This window comes from Melanotaenia boesemani, chromosome 9, assembly GCF_017639745.1.
Source record: "Melanotaenia boesemani isolate fMelBoe1 chromosome 9, fMelBoe1.pri, whole genome shotgun sequence".
Lineage (NCBI taxonomy): Eukaryota > Metazoa > Chordata > Actinopteri > Atheriniformes > Melanotaeniidae > Melanotaenia > Melanotaenia boesemani.
This window is the reverse complement of record NC_055690.1, coordinates 10,101,406-10,116,714: the sequence shown is the minus strand read 5'-3', so window position 1 is coordinate 10,116,714 and position 15,309 is coordinate 10,101,406. Positions and strand designations below refer to the sequence as shown.

At 38.9% G+C, this 15,309-nt stretch overlaps 2 protein-coding genes across 4 annotated transcripts in view; one reads left to right on the top strand and one right to left on the bottom strand.

Annotated features, from left to right (window-relative positions):
* The window catches only part of LOC121645578 (calpain-5-like), a 42,092-nt gene extending 27,411 nt beyond the window's left edge, over window positions 1–14,681 (top strand). For both annotated transcript variants that reach the window (XM_041994077.1, XM_041994076.1), the window contains 10 exons: window positions 6,950–7,158; window positions 8,230–8,422; window positions 8,504–8,697; window positions 9,342–9,419; window positions 10,220–10,415; window positions 10,508–10,630; window positions 10,759–10,955; window positions 11,755–11,876; window positions 12,518–12,654; window positions 12,738–14,681. In XM_041994077.1, the coding sequence (XP_041850011.1) occupies window positions 6,950–7,158; window positions 8,230–8,422; window positions 8,504–8,697; window positions 9,342–9,419; window positions 10,220–10,415; window positions 10,508–10,630; window positions 10,759–10,955; window positions 11,755–11,876; window positions 12,518–12,654; window positions 12,738–12,914 (1,626 nt within the window). In that variant the 3' untranslated portion in view covers window positions 12,915–14,681. The remainder of the gene's footprint in view (window positions 1–6,949; window positions 7,159–8,229; window positions 8,423–8,503; window positions 8,698–9,341; window positions 9,420–10,219; window positions 10,416–10,507; window positions 10,631–10,758; window positions 10,956–11,754; window positions 11,877–12,517; window positions 12,655–12,737) is intronic.
* On the bottom strand, window positions 390–6,112 carry ompa (olfactory marker protein a). 2 transcript variants are annotated; one of them, XM_041994079.1, is made up of 4 exons: window positions 5,908–6,112; window positions 5,346–5,509; window positions 2,211–5,209; window positions 390–939 (listed from the first exon to the last, which is right to left on the bottom strand). In XM_041994079.1, the coding sequence occupies exons 3-4, from the start codon at window positions 2,277–2,279 to the stop codon at window positions 508–510; spliced, it is 501 nt and encodes a 166-aa protein (XP_041850013.1). In that variant the 5' UTR covers window positions 2,280–5,209; window positions 5,346–5,509; window positions 5,908–6,112; the 3' UTR covers window positions 390–507. The 2 variants fall into 2 exon arrangements, with proteins under 2 accessions (XP_041850013.1, XP_041850012.1); XM_041994078.1 differs by lacking the exon at window positions 390–939 and having other exon boundaries at window positions 4,171–5,209.
* Window positions 14,682–15,309: the final 628 nt, after the last annotated feature.

Below are 15,309 nucleotides of genomic sequence, written 5' to 3'. Positions count from 1 at the left end.
CTCCATTGATCTCTGTCATCTGCCAGGTCATCGGTCTTGCATTATGCTTACAAAAACAACAAAACCGCAAACAGTCACTTACAAAGTCACTCATTGCTCATGAAACAATATCTGGCTGGCCGTTAATGCTGTGTTTTATTTATCAGAGAAACTGTTTGACTGAAAAGTAGAACCAGGAGATGAAGGTGTACAACAGGATTGGTTCTGTGTTGGTGCAGAATGAGATGTATTTACACTTTCTTCACTTTGTTCATCCCAGTTTTTATGCCTTATTTAAACGTATGTGAACTTTCTGTGAAAACTATTTTCTTATATATGTTTTTGTGGTACATGTGTGTAATTTTTTTAGCTTTTTGCAAAGCTTTAAATCTGAACTGTGGCATTAAAAAGGGTGTGATGGTGTAATAAAAATGGGTTCATCTGTGAGTGAGTTTGAAGGAGAATATTTAAGAAGAAAACATGAAGGCTTTTCTAGTGCTACAGCAGGACTCCTGGTTGGATGTAAAGTCATTTCTCTGGTGTGAACTCAATAGAGCAGCTTAGGTTTGCTGCCTCTGCCCCATCCTTAAAAGCAAATAGAAAGTACATGACTTTCCTCACTTTGGCCAGCTCAGCAATTCTTTCCCCGAACTCCTGCATGTCTGCCTCCAAGCACTTGAGTGGCGAGTCCTCTGGGTCCTCAGAGTTTCGCCAAAATGTCCCAATCGGTTCCAGAAGCTGACGGGTCATCAGGTTGGTGAGGTCAGGGGTCCAGTGCTGGGAAATACCGGTGATGGTGACCCGGCCGTGGCCGGAGAGAGAGAAATACCAACGGGAGAAATTCAGCTCCTGGGTGGGGAAGTCCAGACGATACACAGCCTCATAGGGAAGAAGCAGACGTTCACCATCCTGACGCTTCTGCCCTGACCTCTTCAGAGAAGACACACGAAGACGCATCATCTGCAGGGGAAACATTAGATCATACAGCAAGAGACTCATTACATGGACATTTGAAGGGACTGGAGGAGAAGCAGTAAAGACTCAGTCATAGTTTGAGTCAAGAGAAACATGATAAACTATCTGAAACAATAGTCTGAATTCACACTTAAGATAAGTTCACTGGTGGTTGATCTGAAGCTTTAGAGATCCATAGAAAGTTATACTGTATTAATGGGAAATTATGCAGAGTGAGAGTTATAATACTATAATCATGGCATAGTACAGTTGAAAATTTATAAAATTGAGTAACTGTGATATCAACCTTTTTGTTGTATTGATTTTCCAGACTACCACTTAAAATCTGTAGCCCTTTTCACACAATAACACCCCAAAAATAACTAATAATTATTCCTTCACTGGTTCCAGTTACTTGTTTGTGCCGACCAAACGGGCGATGTTGTACCATCAAACTGTGGGCTTTCAAATAACATGCTCACATTGCACAAGCAGTGGAGTGACACAGAGTCAGTGTCTAGAGAGGTGTGATTTGTGTGTTGGCTTTTCCTCACTTACACACAACTGTCAGCTCAGGGATGCATCTGCTTTGCTCCTTCATTCCTTACAAACAGCATTTTCTGGTCTTGTAGAAACTGTATTAAAAAGGTTTGGACACCACTTTGAGAGGCATTGCTCTAGCCCTCTGGTCTTTCAATACTTAAAAAATGTTTTTGTGGCTGGGATCAAATATGGATGTACACAGGGGGGTTTACCTCTAATTTAAGTATGATTTGAAGGTCACTTCACGCTAAATGATTCCACACACTGCGATGACTGAATGCCAGACAACAGGTCAGCATTTCAACTGATGAGCAGAGCTGTTGATCATTACTGGACATTAAATCCAACAGATAGACTGATAATAACTTTCAGAACAAATATTCTGAAGGGTGTTGCTTCTATTGAAACAAGCAGAAATGTTTATACAAGCGCAGGTTTGTGTATAAGAGACATTCCTGAAATACTTCTCCTAAATCTAACCTAAGTCTTACCCAACAACAACCTAGAAAAGTAATTTCATTTAATGCACATTATATGCCTGATTATTACGGATTATATTAGTCTTTTAAAATCATCTATAACCAAGTCAGTGATAGATAAATAAATAAATGTAATAAAAAGAATTAGGCAACCACGAATGTATTTCAAGAGTAAGGCGCTAATTGCATTCACACATTAGAAGGCTCTGTCATGTCTCTACAAGTGAGAAGTCGTTATTTCAGAGTGAAACTCACCTCTGTCAGAGCAGTGTCTTCTTTAAATTCCAGCACCATTAATTTGGAGGGAGATTTTTCCATGTCCATGTCTTCAAGCTTGCAATCCTGGTTAAGGAGAGGGTATGTCTGCTCGTGTGGAGGGATGCAGTGATGCAGCTCTGGAGTTTCTGATCTCTCCCTCTCTTTTTTATAGGCTCATATGCCTCCTCTTTCCCTCCTCCCCTTCCAACTGTTTCCATCAGTGTACCAGTTTCTCACTTTGGTCCACAGCGTACACCCCCTCCCCCTGCTGCCCATGGGGCTGTTTGGTTAGGACATATTGACTGGCAGGAGAGGATGAGGGAGAGAACTGGGAGATAAGATCAATGCAAAAAGCTAGTTATTCCAGCAGTCATTTATGTCGTCCTGTGCATTGAACCCTGCTAACATTATGTCAGGTATTTTAGGACCAAATATATATGACATATCTGCACCAAACCATCACATAGATTCTGAAAAGTGCACTATTTAAGTATATAAGTATTTGAGCTATGAGGGAATATTTGTGTACATAACTGAAACCATGACAGTCTGAAATATTTTATATTCTCCAAAAGTGTGAACACTGATCTTTGCCTGCAGTGGAATTATTAACGCTCAGTAGTGTGTACTATGGTAAGGGTTGGAAATATCTTAGTCTAATGAGAATGCGCAGAGGTTTTTTTGGCGGCATTAAGCAGGTACATGATGTGGGAGGGTGCTAGGCAACAGGAGACACTGATGACGTACAAGAGGGAACTCTGGGAGTTTCCTGGGGTCCACCGAGAGCTCAGCTCGTCCTGGCTTAATGGATCTCATATTTATATCTCTCACCTCGCTAAGGATTGTGTGTGTTTATGTTACTCTGTTACATCACCGTTAATGTGTCGTCAGTGGGGATTTTGTCACAGGATATGGATGGATGGTATTCCCTGGAAAACTTTGTCAATCTGTTGTCTCATGTCGGGTATACAAGCGGAAATATGGGTGTTTTAAAACGTTTGCTGTATATCCCTTAGGTTTATCTGAATGAGTATTTATAGATGGAACTATTAGTAGAGGTGAATTAAGGCAAGCTTATTACATTTTTTTTCTGTGTTGCTATATTGCTAATGTGGGCACAGTTTTTTCCTTTCCATTTTCTGATGTGCTACTATGACATGATTGAATTAACCAGCTGTAATAAGGTCAAAATGAAAGCTTACAGGAAATGCATTTATCCACAGAATAAGATGGACAATTCATGTTTAATGACTCCTATATGGTATCTTCTATAAGACATCTAGATTTATGACACATAGCATGAGTTTGAGTCAGGTCAACCATGCCTGAATTTTTCTAGGGTAAAGCTACAAAGATCACATGATTTTACTGTTGCTGTGCTGAGAAGACAGAGAGAGGAACATCAGGACATTAAAGCTCTGTATTAATAGACAACACATAAGAGTTCTTTAAGCAAATAATTGTTTTTATCATTTTATTTAAATCTTTCATGTTGTGGCTTCAATTACACACAAGGTTTTGCAGCTGTCCATTTTATCTTTGTTGACAAAGTTGTTTGGTTGGCTGTATTAGTCCATTTGCAGAATTTTTCTAAAGATATAGTTTAACTTTCATAAGGCTTTGCCAGACATAGGTTATGTTCCAAAATGGGAGTGGTTAACGTTTTTCAGCCTTGACAAAACTCAGCAGTCATGGACTGTTCTTATTATGACTTTGCACTGACTTGTATTTATTGTAGATAGACAAATCATAATCATAGGTAATTACTGCTGTAACTATACCTTTTTTCTCACACTTTAACTATAACCACTACTCCAGAAATGACATGCTGCGTCGTTAAGATCAGGCTTCGGTCCCCACAAGGACTATTTGTCCTGAAAAAGTTGCAGTTTTTAACAAAATAAAAAAAGAAACAAGTCTCAGGGTAAGGTAGTTATAGTAAATGTGTACACACAAGTTGAACAATATATTTAATGTTGCTATTCACCACAATAAGCTTGCACTGTGGTTCATAATGGATCATAAATACTTTAAGTCTCCTTAGCACACAAATACAATCTGCTCGTCATCCTTCCTTGTGGATGGATCTTCACCCTGCAGCCATTACTGTTTTATTCCTTAAAATCTTGCAATTTTCGCCTAAAATGATTTTTTTAATGGATATTTGACTTGTTATGGGCCAACTATTTTACTGGACTACTTTTACTGACCCTTGCTGAAGTAACAGGACCATTTTTGTTGTGGTACCATCTAATACTGGAGTGCAGAACCTTAGCTTCCAGTGGTGTCTAAGGTATTTGGTAGGGAGACTGAGTAAAATACAGATTTATTTGTCAGGTCCCAACCCAGGATGTCTGTTGTTAACGGGTTAATTATGATTGGGTAAATATAAAAAAAATCTTAGTGCTCAAATAGGACAACTGGATTCATTCTCCAAAAATCCAGTTGCCTTCTATTCACACATTTAGGATTGACTTGGATGATTGAAAATCTACACAGTCATTAGCAGAGACTTACTCCTTTAATGCTAAAAAAAAAAAGATTTTTTAAAAAACAACAACAAGAAAAACAACCCTGCCTTCTTTTGATCAGTTCCAGGGCCAGCTGCTTTGCAGGAATAATTCCTGAGCCTCGTATAAAGCAGTCATGATCCGCCGCTTGACTCTTGTCTTGACCACCGGATCTGTAATGAGCTTCAGCTCTGAGGTAACTTGAACTCCGAACGTGGTGTCAGCGTCTGCAGCTGGTCTACTTCTATTCTTTAAAGTTCTTGACATCTGCTGTAAAATTTTTATTTTCTCCAATTCAATGGCATCAGTGGATTGGATTTTCTTTCGTTTTTTGGAAGGTTCCAGAGTATGGGAAGTTAGCGGAGTAGATGATCCAGACGAGGCACTTGTTAACCGCTCCGAATCCTCGGACCACTCTGGTGCTTCATCTTGATCACTGCAGGGAAGCTCCTCTGTAGCCAGGGTATTTTTCATGGAGGTGGGAAGCTGTAATTAAAGGATGAAATAGTTTATCTGGTAATGGCATATCTGCATATAAAATGAGAAAATAAAAACTAATAGGAAAGGAAACAACGATAAAAAAACAAAACAAAAAAAAAACACAGTAGCCTATAATACTTACGCTGGTAGTACGTTGGATGACATATGTTTTGAGGAAGGACAGGGACTTGAGCATCCATGTCTGCTTTGCTGTCAAGGCCTTCTCTTCACTCCCACTTGCTTTACTTTTTAGTAGTTTCGAATATTGTGTCCTTAATGTTGTAGCTCTTCCACGTACTTCTTCCACTGCAATCATAACCACCAACAACTGTTTGTGTTTTTGTTTCCCCCCTTTAGTTCAATGTCTCTGATGCACATACAAACACTCATGAACACCACCTACATGAACTAAAAAAGCCCAAGCAAATGCAATGTGTTGATTCTATTGAACGGGGGCAAGTAAAAACAATCGTGCATCGGGGTGCTACTTTTCAGGTAAATAGAAGAAGTGGCAGATGGTGACACAACTTTGGGGTGCAAGCACAGCAGAGTTAAAGCTCATCACTGGTTTAACGCAGTTGCCGTGATTAGCGATACAACACTGACTGAAGTGAGACTAGCAGCGAGCTCATTTAACTGGATTAACGCAGTGATTGTGAACAGTACAGTATTGGTTGTAGCAAGGCTAGCAGCGAGCTACCTACCCGATAACTGCATGGCACTGGCGATTTCTTGCCAACTCTTGTCCTTGTCGTTTCTGCTATGATACGACTTGGCAGAGACGTTGAATAAACATTCTCTCTCTTCCCACAGCTCCACGAGTTTGTTCTCCATTTCTGAAGTCCATCGGACTTTAAGTTTCACGTCAGCCATGCTAGCTGTTGTTCTCGGCTGATTCCAGTGGTCAACGTGCCAACTTCCTTCCTGCTTCCAGCTCGGTCTCTTGATTGGCTTCATGCCCTTTTACGTCACAATCCACAGTTTCACGACCCGGTGTCGTGCCAAGACCGTTATCCCCAACAAAAAAATGTATCCCTTGACGCGGGAGCGCGCACTCCTTCAGTAGCGCATAATCGTCTTGACCATGTTTTATTTCAACACGTAAATAGAAAAACAACAGTACATAACATTATTGTTCGAGGGTTGTTGTTGTGTCAGCAAGGTTTTGATAGATTTTTAGCAGCTTTTAGCGCTGTACTTCTGCTTTATTTTTTTAACCTCCACGAACTGTTTCTGAGACGATTTCTGAGACAATTGTTCACTCTTAACACACCTCAGTCCATAGAATAATCTTATAGGACATCTTATATGAGACCTTTATTGTTTATAAGACAATATCATGTCTTATTATCCTTATCTCATTAAATGGCAAGCTTATAAATGGCCGTTTGCTATCCTTGGTCATGAAGGGGGAAAATTGGAACAAAAACAGCTCGATAATCTTTATATGCCCCAGTTTGCTGGGGATCTTCTAGCAACATCACACTTCTGTCTGGATGCAGTCATTAATGAACGTCTTAAGGTCAGACATTTCTCACATCAAGCTGTTTATGTGTTAATAAATAAAAACATCAAGCAGCAAAAAATAACTAGTCGTGAAATAAATCTACTTATTTCATGTGCTACCATGTATGTTTCTTACTACTCTAGTAGTTTCTGCATATATCCTTTGCTTTTGGTAAATTATGACTAACAAGATTTTTTACTACATCACCCAAAGTATTGTGCTCTCTGTATTTCTTTCAGGTTATTCCAGACTGGAAGGACCAGGAGTGGAATAAAGAAAAACCAGAGTCCTATGCTGGTATCTTCCACTTCCGGTTCTGGAGATTTGGTGAGTGGGTGGACATGGTGATTGATGACAGGCTTCCCACTCTGAATGGAGAGCTCATTTATTGTCACTCCAACGACCGCAATGAGTTCTGGAGTGCACTGGTGGAGAAGGCCTACGCCAAGTAAGTAAATATACTGTTGTTATGTTTGTGTCTGCATGCTTAGAGTCATTGTCATTAGTCACTGTGGATACTAATAACTGAAAAAGGTTGTATAGCTTCTGCTTCTGTGAAGAAAAACTGCAACAGCACCCAAAGAGAGATGCATCAACACCTTTAACCATGAATGTTTCTTACTTGTAAATAAAATGCAGCACCATCCAACAACCCAGCAGATCGGGATGCATGTTTCCATACTGTGGACTGTCTGGATGGTCCATAGCATGGACCAGATGGCTGAGCCAGAAATCTGACTGGCCCCCTCTGCACTTAGTCTTAGCTTATAGAAGCACTTTCAACTTCTATGAAATTGATTTAAGATATTTTGGAAACACAAGAAACATTAGAAACTACATTACATGTCTACCAGTTTTAGATCCCGAAGAGTAGATAGGGAGACAATGGATTGCACATGGTAAAGTTCCTGTAAAAGATTTTATTAGCTTAAAAAAAGGACTGGTGTTCTAAAAAATGACACATTACTACTAATAAAATCTTTTCCATGAGCTCTTTCATGTGTGGGTCTATTTTCTTCCTGTCAAGCACAGAACCATTGAATAGGTGATGTCAAAGCCCATCCCAGCTTAGAAAGAATGAAACAAATACAATCTTTTCTATTTTAATTAATTAAGATAAAGGAGTAAATAAATAATCAATTAATACAAATGTTTGGCTTTGATAGTACCAACTGGATAAATAAGAGAAAAGTCCTGTAAAGGAAAAATAATTAAGTTGTATCAGTAATTGTTTTATGGCTTCTGAATTTTAAGCTGTAGAAACTCATCTTCTTAAGACAAGAAAAAAAACCTGACATATTAAAATATTCTACTTGAAATTAAATTGTTTAAAAATACCATGTTTCTCATAAATGTTATTTTCTGTAAGTAAATAGATAAACATATAACAGACATTCAGGCTGTCACACTGTTTCATTTCTGCTTTGTTAAATTTAGTGGAGCAGAATCTACTATAAGAAAGCACATTCAGTAGTTTAGCTTCTGTGTCTGAATGTACAGTATAATATGTGTTTTACAGGATGTGTGGGTGCTATGAAGGTCTGGATGGGGGAAACACAGCCGACGCGCTGGTGGATTTCACGGGAGGTGTTTCTGAGCCGATGGACTTGACTGAAAACGGATACAAAGAAGATGAAGAAAAGCAAAGTGAGCTTTTTGAGAGAGTTCTGAAAGTGCACGACAGAGGAGGCCTCATTAGCTGTTCAATCCGGGTGAGGAGACCAAAAAAACCCATATGACTGAGTTATTAAATGAATTTATGCATAAATTAAAGCTCTGAGATGTTTGTTCAGGCAACCACTGCAGCAGACATGGAGGCCAAACTGGCCTGTGGCCTGGTGAAGGGACATGCATATGCTGTGACAGATGTCCGCAGGGTAAGGCTTGGCCACGGGTTGTTGGCCTTCTTCAAGTCAGACAAACTCAACATGATCCGGATGAGGAACCCCTGGGGGGAGAAAGAGTGGAATGGGGCCTGGAGCGACAGGTGAGGAAGATGAGGAAACAGGAAATGGTAAACAGGTGGAGTAAATAAAGAAAAAAGAATAAAGAAAATGTTTTTTCTTTGGATTAATTGGCATCAGACAACTTAATGATATCATTTGAATTTGTAAGTCTCTCCTAAAAAAGTGTCAGTAATCTAATCTACAGGCATAGCAGTTACTGTAAACACATCACACAAACTAAACCATTTATATTAGACAATCATCCAGCAGCAGGACATTGGCAAACTTATTTGTCAAACATACTCAGAATTTTAGAGCTCTAACTCATTGGGAAACACATGTTTGTGGAAGCTATTCACAGTTCAACATATCTGTTAGTTTGCTAAAGATTAGCTTCGTTTGTAACATTATTATGTTGATTTGAGCAACACACAGTTTCGGCCAGGTATCTTTACACCACAGCTCTACAAAAAGAAATTCCCTCCAACATGATTTCCATGTTCTCTCACCTGATTTAAAGTCAGGCAATGAACCAGGCTTCCTTTTAAAAAAAAAAAGAGGTTTGCTCTTGTTTAGAACATAATATGCTAAATGTTATATCATCTGTCAGATAAATTTATAATGAATCTGTGTCTTGAGTGAATATCTAAATGAAGATGACTGAACATTTTCTGTATGTTTTCAGCTCTGAAGAGTGGAAGAAAGTCAGTAAGAGTGAGAGAGAAAAGATGGGCGTCACAGTGCAGGATGATGGAGAGTTCTGGTGAGTTTCAGTACAACATCCCCACCTGTTGGCAAAATAAGATGACCTAGCGAATGGTGCATTTGAGGAATCCTCCAGGTGTTATTAACCCGAAAATAACCTTGAATTCTTAATAAAATTATTATAATAAAAATAAACTGTTGTAGTAAATTTTAATTATTAAAGACTACATTCAGCAGGTGGATCTGGACATTTATGGAGTGATATTCTTGTGGCTGAGGGAACTGATCTGACGTGTGTGTGTGGAAGACCAGCAATAGAATTAGATCCGTCTTGACTGCGACTTGTTCTTGAATAAATGAAATGGATGAAAAATAGTTTTCTTTTCCTGTGAGGGAAATTGTAACATCTGGATCTGTAATATTGGTATTTATCTTAACTAACAAAATATTTTGTACTTTACCAAAAGTTATTTAAAAATCTGACAAAAACATTACTGTAGTTTTTATTATTGTAGTTTAACGAACAGCAGAAAACATGTCCACTTTCAGATGTACTCCTGAGTGTTCAAAGGATTTTTTCTTGGCTGAGAAAAAATACAACAATCAAAAATAAATAATAAATGTTTATTTTGAGGAGAGATATTTCAAGAGCATTCACCATCACTCACACCTCAGTGATACTTGTTAAAAGAGCACAAGGACTGTAGCTCAGTTGCTGCACATGTATGAAAAGCTTTGCTGCAGCTTTTCCCATTTTTAGTGTGAACTGATCTGCAAGATCATCCACAAAGTCCCAGTTTATTCATGCATGCAGATGTGGAAAACACGACTTATGAGTTCTTTCTCTCCTCTTTGCAGGATGAAATTTGATGATTTCATCGCCAACTTCACAGACCTAATTCTCTGTCGACTTATCAACACGTCCTACCTTAGCTTCCATAAGACCTGGGAGGAGGCTGTGATGTGGGGTTCCTGGCGCCGCCATGATGACCCGCTTCTCAACCGAGCCGGTGGCTGCAGCAACAACAAGCACACCTTCCTTCAAAACCCACAGGTCTTCTTTCATTTATTCATATCACAGATTCTGTTTTGGTCTGTGTCTTTTCATAAGTGATATAGAGCGAAGTCTTTTCTTCTGTGGTTCAGTACGTTTTTGATGTGAAAAAGTCGGAGGACGAGGTGCTGATCTGTCTGCAGCAGAAAGACCGCAGAGCCACCCTGAAGGAAGGGCGAGGAGAAAACCTGGCTATTGGCTTTGACATACACAGAGTGAGAAATTTCTATATGTGTTCAGGTCTAAGAATAAACTGATCTGTGCAAACCTAATGAAAGTTTAAAAACTAATACAAACGTGGACATTTAGGAGGTGAAACCTGCTGCTGTCTTTCTGTGTTCAGGTGGAGTTAAACAGGACCTATCGTATGCATGCCATCCAGCAGAAAGTTGGAGGAAGCATCTACATTAACTCAAGATCTGTGTTCCTGCGCATCGACCTGACAGAGGGCCGATACGCCATTATACCCACAACCTTTAACCCTGACCTGGAAGGAGACTTTCTGCTCCGAATCTTCACCGATGTTCCCTCTGACTGCAAGTACGGACGGGCTGTTGAAGTTTAATGTAGTTTGGGAAGTGTTACTGGACAAACTGATGTTGTAAAAGGTGCTTGACGTGCCAAGCTAGAGGTGGGAATACATGGAGTTAAACCAGTGTATATTTTTATTTCTTTTCACCCGATATTAGTTTTCAGAAGTTTAAAAAAGCACAGTATGCACGAGAAAAAAAACTGAAAAACCTTATTTTTACATTGTTGTAAAAATAGCCAAATATTTTTAATAAAAATACTGCACAACAACCATATTATTTCAGTCAGTTTAGTCCTCCTAACGTCACAGTGTTTCTATGGATACAGGGAGTGTCTTTCTGTTTCTCCATGAAAAACAAGTCTGACTCTATGATACAGAAATTTGGACTCTGTGGGGAAAGCCGGTCTGTGGCAGGACTCTTTCTAGTGGCTGAAACTAGTTTCCTATGATTTTAACTGGATGTTTGGATTTGTTTCCCTTCTGCAGAGTATATTCAGGACCAGTCAGACGTCTCACTCATGGTGTGGTCTGATAAAGAATAATCTATTATGATCAGGCTTTTATCTGACTTCTAGTATAATGTGGTCGGTATCAGTGCTGCACATTCAGAGTTGATACTGCCTTGAAATTATTACTGAGCTTATTTAACCCTTCCTTGGTGTCCTCCAACAAAATATTGTTGAAACAGATAGTTAGCATTCTGTATTTCAATTCACTATCAATGTAATACCAGTTTCAGGCTGTGTTTTTAAACTATAATTATACTTACAAGTAAGTATCCTTCTCCTGTCTCTCTTTGTCCGGTAGGGAGTTGATTCTTGATGAGCCTCCTCAGACCTGCTGGTCTGGGTTGTGTGGTTATCCCTCTCTAGTAACTCAGGTCCACGTACTTCAGGCCGACGGACTCGCTGCACAGGACTCAGACGGGGGTAAATGTTCAGTTTTGCTCTTTGCTCACTGAATTCTTGCTTTGTATTGACAGGTTACCTACTCAAAGCCTAATCACATCAAACTGAACCTTGTTAACATAAAAAAAATATATATTATATAATTTGCTCTGAAAGAGCTTTTGTATCACCTTTAAAAAATTACCTGTCATATCAGCAGCTGCTGTACCTGAACAAACCAAATTTACATCGGACTGAAAGTAAAAGCACGTTGTCATTTATTTTGATTGTTCAACATACTGAAATACTTTTCATGACTACATTTTTATGATTTCCTAATGTATCGGTTCAGGTTGTACCCTGCAACCTCCCTGTGACCATGAACTGGAATAAGCAGTATAGAAAATGACTAAATGAATCATAATTTGTGTATAAAATGGAGGGAATATCATGGAGTTATGACTTTTAAGTGATTTTTTTTTCTTGTGTTGAAAATTATTGTCTGAATTTTTCATCATCTTAACTTTGAACACTAAATATTCACCTGCCTCTAAAGCCTCTACTATGTGCAATATGCTGATTAGAGGAATGATAATACTGTCTTTCCAGAAAATGAATGTTCTTCATTGTGATATCCTCTGGAAAGATGATAAAAGTGTGTGTGTATGTGTGTGTGTTTCCAGTGTCAGATCCTTACGTGATAATTTATTGCGAAGGAGAAAAGGTTCGCTCTCTGGTCCATAAAAACACATGCAGCCCCGTGTTCAACACTAAAGGACTCTTCTACAGGAAGAAAGCCAACCGACCGATCTGCATCGAGGTTAGTGTGTGTGTGTGTATGTGTGTGTACATATTTTTAAAACAACTGTGTGACCCTGTGTGACTGAACTTTCTGTCCCTCAGATCTACAACCACAACGTCCTCAAGGACTCCTTCATGGGTCAGGTGACATTGCCAGCTGAGCAGGGAAAAATCCAGAAGACGCTCCACCTGAAAGGCAAGGGGGATCGCCGTGACAACGACCTCCCTGGTACTATCACTCTTGCCATAGAGAGCAGCTCAGTGCTGACCAGCATCTGAGGCATATCTACCAGACCATCGCTACTTTGTTTGCGTTTACTCAGCAGAAGATCGACTTGCTTCAGGAGATCAGATGCAGCAGGCAGTCTGCAGACCAAATAATCGCAAACTCATCAGAAACCATAAATGTTTTACAAAACATCTGCACTCTGTGTATCTGAATATACTGAAAAAATATTCATTTCTGCTTAGCTTATAAATGTTTACAGAAATTGAGCATTATCTTGTGAGCTGGCAAAGAAAACAGATGGATTCACTAAAACTGATTCTTAATTTCATGTACGTTATTATCCAACTGAGCACACACACCTTTTCTCAGGCTGTTGGTGATGCAGCTACTTTTCCCGTTTACCTTCCAAACTCAAACTTACAAAGCATGTGTTTAGATAAACAAAGTGGATCAACATAGAAATCCTAACATGAAACAATATAACTCAGTCTGATCTGGTGTCACATTTGGTTTTATCAGCTTTCTTTACTAAATGCTCTTCATCATTATACTATTCTTTAAAACTTTTTTAAACTCTGCATGCTTTTATTTACAATTTTAGTTGTAGAATATTCAGAAAAACAGCTCCTTTTTTCTTTTTTACTAAATTTGACCAAGTTTGTACTAACTGAGCATTTCTATTAGGAACACCCATTCATCATGAAAATCTGCAAACACAAGGGTCAGAAACTCAAGTTAACGTTTACATCAAACATAAGGGATAAAAAAAATCAGCAGTTAGCTGTGGTGTGACTGTTGGTGACAGGATATTTCTGAAGCCACCAGTCTTCTACATTTTGGCACCAGTCTAACATTTAATTATGAGAAAGAAAAAAAATGTGAGTATAGACAGCTCTGTGAACTGAAACGATGTTTCCTGATCATGGTTTGAATGCCACAGCCAGCCCGAGTTGTTGGCCAGAATTTACCACTACTGGTGGCACTTTTTAGCAGGATAATGTACCTTGGCACAAACCACTGGATCAAGTTAGTTTAAGAGGACTTAAGAGGTTAAAATGTTTACAACATCATATGAATAACTGATGATGTTTGAAAAGAAAAAAAGGCCCAACACAGTATTGATTCCCTGATAACGCCCTCAGCAGGTTCAGTACCAGTACAACCAGTCTCTTCTTAACCAGCAGATGGTGATGTGTTCTTAACGACTTGTCCCAGAGTCTTTTTTGTCTTATTTAAAGCAATTTGTTTTGCCTTATCGTTGAGATTTGTTTACACATAAACTTGCCTACTAGCATGATGCCATATATAAATGCTGCCAAGTATAATTCTCAGTCTGCCACAGTGATTTGACAGAGATGACTCTGGTCTTTACTGATGTGGTGCAATGCCTGTGGACGTGCCATGCCTACCAACCAAACTGTGCCATGTGTCCATTTCAGTGTTTAATCAGTGGTTGAACTGTCAAGTAAAACCTGGCAGGAACCAACATACAGAGACCACTTGAAAAAATGAGTTTTGTCCACTTTTAGCTGTTTTAGATGTGACGTGAAAAGCATTCAGACAACAGGGTTTTGTACTGGTGGATCATTGACGTTACCACAAAATGAAACTCTCCTTCTACTGCTCAATCAAAATGTTCAGAGCTCACACCGGGATTTCATGTGAAGTTGTTGTAAAGTAACAGTCCTACAGGACTGTATGTGTTTCTACCATCAGGGAAGTAATGACGTTCTTCCAAGGCAAACATGTCCAGAACTGAAGTTTTGTTTTTTTTTGTTGCTTTTTTTTAATCTGACAAATAAAGTTTACTTCCTAAATACATCTGAAAGTCCTCCATGATTTTCATGTGTTACGTTTCCTCCACAAAACTGTAAGTGAACCTGCACATTCACACTAAAAAGAAAGTAGACCCAGAAGTTTAACAATAAGAAAAGGAAAATGCCTCACACACTACTATCTACAACAGGGATAACAAACTCTGGTCTTTGAGGGCCACAGTCCTGCATATTTTAGAGATTTCCCTGCTCCAACTCACCTGAAACTAATCAAACAGCTCATTACCAAGTTCTGCACAATAATTTGAGTCGGGTCGAGGTTGAGAAGTCGGGTGTGCTGAAGTAAGGAAACTCTAAAATCTACCTAATTTACTGCACCACATATGTTTGAGAAAAATATAAAAATACAGGAACAATCTTCTCACAGGAATCTGTCAACATTTTGCACATTGAACTATTTCAATGACAAAAACATACATGCCTTCAAAATGCGTATTTTCAGGATACATCTGCAAGAATGGATGGATGGATAAAACAGGGTTGTTTAAGAATGTTTAAGGCAATTTTAGGATTATGTCTTTGGGATTTACTTTGCATAATAAATTATTTCTCTAGGGGAATATTCCCTGCTAAAAACCTCTTAACTTTGTTACAAAGGTTTAACTTTTCT